Source organism: Festucalex cinctus, chromosome 16 (genome assembly GCF_051991245.1).
Source record: "Festucalex cinctus isolate MCC-2025b chromosome 16, RoL_Fcin_1.0, whole genome shotgun sequence".
NCBI classification, from domain to species: Eukaryota; Metazoa; Chordata; class Actinopteri; order Syngnathiformes; family Syngnathidae; genus Festucalex; species Festucalex cinctus.
This window is the reverse complement of record NC_135426.1, coordinates 19,329,887-19,338,155: the sequence shown is the minus strand read 5'-3', so window position 1 is coordinate 19,338,155 and position 8,269 is coordinate 19,329,887. Positions and strand designations below refer to the sequence as shown.

Below are 8,269 nucleotides of genomic sequence, written 5' to 3'. Positions count from 1 at the left end.
GGTTGTTTAATTTCACACTTGATGAATGGGCATTATATTCGCAAAACTACTTGAGTAGAAATAATAGTAAACAAATTTTCCAAAATATCACGTGTTCGTTGTAGTTTTCTGAATTTCGATGGTCCCCGAAAGCACCATTTGCGTAACTGAATCCGAGTAACTTGTGATTGGTACATTGCGGAGTGAAGTAAGTTGATGTTCTAGAAATACGTGTACTTTTTTTTGGCGTCGGTTACACAAAACCTAAATACAAGCAGCAGCGTCTCCGTGTGTTTTCGCGACGCTGCAGTCAAGAGAATTTACATGTGTCAGGTTAGAGCAAACCCGGAAGTCACGCATCGAAGAGTCGCGTCTATGCCAACTACTGCGCATGCGCGTTAATTATTTATTTCTGAACATTGTTTTTATGTTATTTAGACAACATTTAATATTCTTTATCGCTCTTCATGGACGTGTATATATATATATATTTTAATATATATTTATATGCGATACTAACGTCAATCGTTCAAAGCGTCTCTCCAGTGACATCTAGTGGCGAAAGAGGACACAACACAAAGGTCTGAATACTGTGTTAGTGAGTTTGTTTTATTGCAGCTGTAACACAGAGTTTACAGCCAACAGTACAACGATATTTTGGCTTTTTAAAAGTGCTTCATTTCCTCATCAAAGTGCACCACATCCACGTGCAAGTCTTTTCTCGAATAATCGTGCTAATAACGCGTTGCAGAATCGTGTAGCTTGATGTGTGATGAGCGAATGTGGTGGAATAAATAAAATATGGAGGAATCACAAGTGGATTAAGCATGAATTGTGAACATAACAAAGGCATCAAGTGTCATTTTGAGTACAACATCCCATCTTCAGCCGCGTCTAGTCGTTGAGGGGCTTCGAATTTGGCCGCTCTTGGATGGAGCAGCGTCCCATCCTGAAAAAACAACAAAGACTTGTTGAATCAATGTCTCGCTCAGGCCGTGCGTGTTACGCCGTTCCCAAAGATTCAATGAAATTTCATCACTCTTCTTAGCATTTGTGCTGAAAAGAGGATTCGAGGCCCTTGGGGGCGGTCCTTTGTCACTACATATGTGATTATGACAACTCAGTTTTAAAAAGAAAACCTTTTGACATAACTTTCCAACTTAGGTTAAATGTGTCAGCGGCACACACCTGCCAGCATTTAAAGTGTCTTTGTTGAACTCAGAATAAAGTTCAGATGTTCTAGTAGGCTTTTCCTTGAAATTTTTTTTGTTTCCTGGTAGCTTGAACGTTTTACTGGATTTTGACTGATTTTGCAAGGCTCACAGAATATTGTGTTCTATTGCTATAAAAACACGGGACCTACCAAAATAAAGATTAGTCTCTTCTTTCATCAGGAAAAAAAAAGTATATTTCTATCTGTTTCCATTTTACAGAAAATAGCATTAGAATATAGTTAAGTTTCATCATTATTCACAAATCTCTTTAAAACTTATTGCAATATGGCTCTTTGCTGCCAACTTCTGGCCGTTTTTGTAACGACTACCGTTGCCATTATTATTCTGTTCAGTTCGTTGTCTGTGTCAAAGCCTTCTGTATGCTCTGACATAAGGGAAAACCCCCCCAAAACATTTAAAAAACAAAACAAAACAAAAAACGTGTAAATACGTCTTTGGGAGCATGGTAATATTTAAAATAGAACGTGTTTATACGTTTTTGGGAGCAAAAGAGTTAATGTCAGCCTTTTGCCAGTTATCTTGTTTAAGATGTTTATTTTTATTTCCCCACTTGAAAATATTTTTCAGTTGATTTGTGGAAGTTAAAATCCACATTAATTGTGGAAAAGGTTTGCAAATGATTTATGTTTATTTCATTTTTTTATATATCGCAGAACCCTGTCATTTGAATAGGGGTGTGTAGACTTTATATGCGCAGTGCATGTTATAGCTAACTTGTGGCCACAAAATCGCATAAATGTCAGCACAAAATGCAAATGAATCATATGATTCATGTCACAATATTGGGTAAGCAAATGGAGCTCAACTTTTCTCGAAATTGCAATTTTGAGCAAAAGCGGGCTCCATTTGCTTACTAAGATGTCCGAGGTTCCAGGTACCTACATGCAAACTCCGGTGGAGCATTCGTAGTTGTTCTGGCAAAAAGCACCAAAAGGTTTGCTGTTCATGATCCTCCACAGCGGGCTCATGCGGGCTACTCTCTTGTGCGACGGGTGTGGACTCTGCACCGGGCCGGCCACCGGACCCGAGCTCACCTGTCACAGGCACACGCAGATAGAATTGATCAGCACCCGACGACTTTTCCATTCAGGCCCGTTCGGGCAGGACTCACCTGCTGTGGCAGAAGCAGCAGGATCAGCATCAGCAGGCAAAGCGAGACTCTCCTCAGAGAGATGCCGCCGTCTTCCTGCATATTCATTCACACTTGCAAAAAAAAAAAAATGAAAACATAAAATAAATAACAGCTGACGTGAGCCTGCTCGCGGACCTCGCTTGGAAGTCGCAGCTATAGCGAAGTTTCTGAGTGGCGGCTGCAGCTTGGACTGCCCGCACCGCCTTATAAAGACGCTGGCATGTGTGCGCGTGTGCTTGTGTCACATTTGTGCTGGGTCATCACCCGCTCACTCCCTTTTTGGGGGGGGTGGGAAGAGGTGGGGGGGTTGCACGGGTTATCACTTCTGTGTCCTAAATGGGACTTTAGTGTTTGCAAACACACACTTTACCCTCATTTTATGTACGCACAAAGATAACACCTGCACACGTGCATGAGGCCGCTTAAACTCTGTGGTTGGCCCTAAGCTGTGGAACAACCTGCCTCTTCACGTTCGAACTGTTCCCACAGTGGAGTGTTTTAAGTCTAGGCTTTTAGTTTAGTGTGAATTGTGTGGTCCTCTGGGTCCGTTTGTGTTTTTATATTTATTTTATGTATTTTTATTTTTATTATTTTACTTATTGAATTTTCGTATTTTATTGACTGTTTAAAAAAAAAAAATATATATGTGTATATATATATATATATATATATATATATATATATATATATATATATAGTTGGTTTTACTAGATTTATGTGTATGATAGTGTGCAGATCTCAGTGTTCAGCACTTTGTTTATAAAATGTGTTGAAGAAATAAAGTGGATTGGATTGGATTAAACTTGGCTAAAGTACTCAAATTTTGTACTTGGGTCGAAGTAAAGGTACTTGAAAGTAGTGTAACCCTAAAATGTTGTTAAAAGGACAGGATTCATGTTCGTCTTTATTCAAACTTTGTTTTTGTTTGCTCGTGACATGCGCAGTAGGAAACATATTATTCATTTTAAAAAACGAATAAATATGTACATAAAATAAACTAAATGTAATAAATACAACACCACCCAACACCTAACGTAGACGTAACCTACTAAAAAAAACAAAAAATATGGGTCAGACCTGACGCAGCCAACATATACGTCGGCGTGCGTGTTACGTAAGCATACGCGTGAACGTTTGCCCAAAGTTGCGGCGCCACATCTCCGCCTGATGGTGGCGCTGTCATTTGGCAAGAACGACTGTTGACTCAGACTGGCCTTCAGCGCAAACACTTGGCAAAACATTTTAGGGCAGCACGAAGGACTTTGAGTCCCGTTCTGTGGACATAAAGAAACGGCCAGTCGATGCCCGTCTGCTTCTGGTAAAATTTCCTCACAGTTAAAGGGTCAGAGTTCGAATCTGGGGTCTCGAATCAAGGTTTGTAGACATGCTTCTTGCTTGACCAAATAATGCTGCATTCGAGGTTAGAAGTTTTTCCGAGTTCAAACCAGGAAGTGTGTACGCAACGTCCCCTTGAACTCGGAAATTCCACTTCCGGTCGAAAAAACAAAAGGACATTCACAGACGGACTACGAGTGACGTCACTCTACAATGGCGGGAATGAACACAATTTATTCGAGTGTAAACCCAGATAGCTTTCTTCATTCATAAATATTTGACATAACTTGCACGTGATAGTATGCCGCTATCTCCCTGCATGAAATTATACGGTCAACTACTCTACTGTATGGAATGCTTATGAAATAAGATTTAAATAAATAAATAAAACAAAATTGCGAGAAGGTAAGTTTTCTGGAGGTCAAAATGAGTTTTGAGGACCAAAAAAAAAAAAAAAGATTATCACTATCCGCCATTTTGGTTGTTTACTTTCTTCTCGGATTTTCCTTCTAATTGGCTTCAGCTGCGGTTTTAGAACGATGCTAACTAGGGCTGTGCAATTAATCGAAATTCAATTACAATTTCAATTATTACACTCCACGATTAAAACAAATCAGCATAATTGTAAATATATATATATATATATATATATATATATATATATAAATACTAATTGTTTAAATGTATACATTTGCACCATTTTAAAATTTAAAATAATTTAATGTTTCATCCTAAAGGAAAATGCATAATTATGTTCTAAGAATTTTGTCATAATACTTCTTGAACATTTTTTTTTTTTTTTACTAAAAAAATAATCGTCCTAATCTTGGTTTCAATTATTACCAAAATCTTAATATTTTCTTCATAATTAAGCAGCCCTAATGCTAACCATTCATACTCGTTTTTGACGGCCAGTCTGTTGGCATTTCACATTATCTGTTCGCATGGGAGACTCGGGAAACCCAGACAGTCGCCGGGTGGCGCCGCTCAACTTTGCTGTCCCGTCAAACAGATGCAGACATGACCTCATCTGACCAGCTGGCAGGTTCACAGAACTCTTGTTCGCGGAAGCCTTGGGAGATTATGCCACTGTGGACTTTGCCGTGTGTGTGTGCTTGGGCAGACATGGAGAGGCGTGTTGAGACGCGTGCCAACATCTCGATGACCTACTGATCTGCCAAATAATGCTTTGGGAAGATATTTGAGCGGAAATGGGTTGCAACTTTTAACGCAGCTAGAACGGCAAAATTACATGCAAAAAGTTTCCATGACGTCCGATTTTTTTTAACCTGTGACTTTACCAATCTCGGTCTGCTGATGGCACTAAATTAGTGATTGCCAACTACGGTGCACAGCGACGTTTAGCGATTAGAACAATTAAACTACACGTTGCACCTGTTGCCCTTCACACGAGCGAATAAAAGCTTTTCATTCAACTCAACAAGCCCACTTTTCACATTGAGTAAATGGAGAAAAGGTCATTCGAGGTTAGAGAATATTTGAGGTCGCAGGTACTAAAATTGGAACGAAACAGCCAGGTGAAATTTATGACGGGTGCGCCTCAGTTTCCAGGCTTCATATTGTTTACAAGTGCGCCCTCTTCTGGATTGTCAATGGTAGTGCGTAACAAGTCTCAGAACGTCAGGAGTGGAAATGGGCTCTTTGCACAGCTCGACTACTTCCTGAACTGAATAGCACGTTTTTGTTTCCCGTCTTTCATGAGTGGACAAACTGATTAATCCAGGTGTGTCCGCCCAATGTTGTTGTAGTTACTGAGATCAGGCACACCTGGATTAATCAGCTTGTCCACTCATGAAAGACAGGAAATGAAGGACTGGTGTTGAGTTCAGGAAGTAGTGGATTTGTGCAAAGAGCCCAAAATGCTGAGAAAATGATTTGATTTTGCGCACTTTGGTCACATGTCCAAATCTGGGACTCAACTTTCGTGAAGACAACAAAAGAGCTTAGGTTTTAGAAAACATGCAGTTTATTTTATTATTCATTTTCACTTGGAATAAAAAAAAATTGCATTGCTTAACATTTTCCTCCTTTGTGTGGTTCTCTACGACCCCCTCCTGCTATAAATAGGTACAAAATCGATGATTTGAGCTTCACATCCGACACATTAAAATCATCTTATCAGCATCATCCCGTGTTGAATAAATAAGCCAAAAATACAAAACAGCATTTCGGCAATTGGATCGGCACCGGCGGACAAGATGACATGCTTTCAATGTTTGAGAGTTTGGAACGCTTTGGAGCAAGTTAGCGATATTTATTTTCACTGCTGAACACAAAGTGATGACGACTCGTGGACGTTCTCGTCTCGGCATGAGCGCAGAGTCCAAACACCGCCGAGCGCGTTGACGTGGAAAGTGCTCGTAGGCTAGCGGCTAGCGGCAAGTGCACGACTCGGCCACCATGTCCTCCAGTTCCTTGTACTCCACCTTCTTCTTGTGCACCACCAGCACACTCATGGGCATGTACTTGTAGGGCACGCAGGAGGGGGGCGGGACGTCGCCCACCCCCAGCTCGTGGATGATGGTCTGGATGATGGCGTGGTTGGGCGAGTGGTAGCCGTAGGTCAGCACGCGCGGGCAGTCGCCCTGGCAGAAGCGCGGGTTGTAGACTGGCGGCGCGATGTAGTGGCCCCAGTCCAGCTCGTCGAAGGACAGGCGGAAGGAGTGCAGCTTGCAGCGGTTCTTGGGCGTGCCCGTTTTGCGTTTCGCCGCGGCGGGAATGTCGGCGATGACGGAGGCGGGGGCGGGAGTGGGCTGAGGATCCGGCGGGGAGCTTTCCGAGCTGCGGCGCCGGCGGAGGAAGCGGTGCCAGCGGCTCAGGCGCCTCATGAGAGCTCCCCCTTCGGGCGTCGGCAGCTGCGCCGCCATCCAGTCCTGGCCGGCCCGCTCCTCCTCCAGGTACAAAAGCAGCGAAGGGGCTTCCAGGTGGGGCTCCCCCCGCCACCGGCCAGGAGCGCCGCCGGCCCGCTCCTGCTCCGTGCACCAGTACTGGGCGGTTAGGGTCAAGTGTCCCCCGGCGTCCTCTCCTAGGAGGACCCGAGCGCCGACGTCCGCCTCCGTCCAGCGCTGGTGGGGCTCCATGGTGGTGACCAGGCTCGGCTCGCCCGGCCACGTGACCCGGGCGCGGCAGCGGGGCGACGGGACGGCGGATGAAGATCGAAGGTGCACGAAGGACGCTCGGATCAGCTGCTCCGAAGGAAGCACATCCACGTGGTACTGGACGCTGAAGGTGTAATGGTGGTCTTCAAGACAACAACAACAAAAATACATGTTAAGACTAATAATGAGATCTTCACCTCTGGCTACACGATACGATGCGATATGTGATACAAGGCTCATGATAACGATTAGCTCACGGTATGACGATAGCACGATTAACAATATGTTGCTCAGGTAATAAAGCCACGATAATCTCAGATAAAACGAATCATAAAATAACTAAAATCACTAAAAATAAATACATAAAAAATACATAAATAAAATAGAAATCAAAAAATGAATAAAAATAAAATAATTTTTTTAATTTGTATTTTGACGTTTTCACCAATTTTACAATTAACATTTACCACAATGACAAAGTCAAATGAAAAATAATTCATATTACAATAATGAAAAATAAATATATAATACATAATGTAATATAAAAATATAATACATAATGTTATATATATATAAATAAAAATAAGCTCATGAGTCTTCTTCGACTTAAGACTTCTGTCTATTTTCCCGCCATTCTTATGAGGCGCGCCCCCAAGTGGCCCGCCAAGTAATTGCTCAATAAGTAATGAACAATGGAGCGGTTATAGTGGACTTATCGGTAATCTATCAGGACACAGTAGCACAATATCGAAATATCGTCACACTCTTATGTTAAATACATTTACTTGTAAAAAGCTCGAGTTGATACAACTTACACTAAAATAATATCTAAACTTCTACTTGAGTAATCAACATGACGACGTTTCTTACCTCTGGATGCCGGCAGGTAGTGCACCGACGACGCGGAGGGTCTGAGCAGGCGCACCGTGTTGGACCCGAACTTCCGGTGCTCTTTGGGTCTACCGCCCGGTCCCGCCGCGCTGCGGTACAAACTCAACATGAACTGCAGGTTCTGGTCGGCCTTCTGTTCGTCGGTCAGCGGCCGGTGGTGAGCGCCTAATTGGGCCTCGGCGTCCTTGCCGCGACGGGGAGACATGTTGGACCCGGCCGCAACCCCACACGGAGGGAACGCAAGGAGGGCCAGGACCTGGGCCAAGGCCAGGACCAAGACGCGGTGCTGGCCGCGCATTTTCGGCACGAAATGCTCTGGGCGCTAGTGAGCTCCACCAAGGAGGCGACAGACGGCGACCATCGTCGGTGCGGCCGCAGGCGCGACTCACTGCAGGCTCACCTGGCCACGCGCCATAGTGGACTCGTCTACTCCCGCGACTCACGGTGACCCCAATTAACCCTTCGGGTGGGGAGGGAGCCGCCCATCGAGCGCTGTGAAGCCACGTGACCCGTGCGTAAAGTGTGCGTAAAGGTTTCTGTGCCGTGGCGGCCTCAAGTGGAAGAAGTAAGTAAATTAT

General features: G+C 43.7%; 2 protein-coding genes across 2 annotated transcripts; both read right to left on the bottom strand.

The window, feature by feature from the left end:
• Nucleotides 1-567: 567 nt before the first annotated feature.
• leap2 (liver-expressed antimicrobial peptide 2) lies at nucleotides 568-2,536 on the bottom strand. The gene is made up of 3 exons (XM_077500930.1): nucleotides 2,326-2,536; nucleotides 2,097-2,248; nucleotides 568-928 (listed from the first exon to the last, which is right to left on the bottom strand). Exons 1-3 carry the CDS (start codon nucleotides 2,410-2,412, stop codon nucleotides 874-876), a joined length of 294 nt encoding a protein of 97 aa, XP_077357056.1. The 5' UTR covers nucleotides 2,413-2,536; the 3' UTR covers nucleotides 568-873.
• Nucleotides 2,537-5,650: 3,114 nt separating this feature from the next.
• bmp15 (bone morphogenetic protein 15) lies at nucleotides 5,651-8,148 on the bottom strand. Its single transcript, XM_077500124.1, has 2 exons — nucleotides 7,671-8,148; nucleotides 5,651-6,943 (listed from the first exon to the last, which is right to left on the bottom strand). The coding sequence occupies exons 1-2, from the start codon at nucleotides 7,987-7,989 to the stop codon at nucleotides 6,075-6,077; spliced, it is 1,188 nt and encodes a 395-aa protein (XP_077356250.1). The 5' UTR covers nucleotides 7,990-8,148; the 3' UTR covers nucleotides 5,651-6,074.
• Nucleotides 8,149-8,269: the final 121 nt, after the last annotated feature.

Coding starts and splice junctions, on each gene's coding strand:
- leap2 (XM_077500930.1), bottom strand. CDS start 2,412: ATGAATATGCAGGAAGACGGCGGCATCTCTCTGAGGAGAGTCTCGCTT. Junction 2,249..2,325: donor TGCTGCTTCTGCCACAGCAG/GTGAGTCCTGCC, acceptor TGCCTGTGACAG/GTGAGCTCGGGTCCGGTGGC. Junction 929..2,096: donor TGCTCCACCGGAGTTTGCAT/GTAGGTACCTGG, acceptor TTGTTTTTTCAG/GATGGGACGCTGCTCCATCC.
- bmp15 (XM_077500124.1), bottom strand. CDS start 7,989: ATGCGCGGCCAGCACCGCGTCTTGGTCCTGGCCTTGGCCCAGGTCCTG. Junction 6,944..7,670: donor CTACCTGCCGGCATCCAGAG/GTAAGAAACGTC, acceptor GTTGTCTTGAAG/ACCACCATTACACCTTCAGC.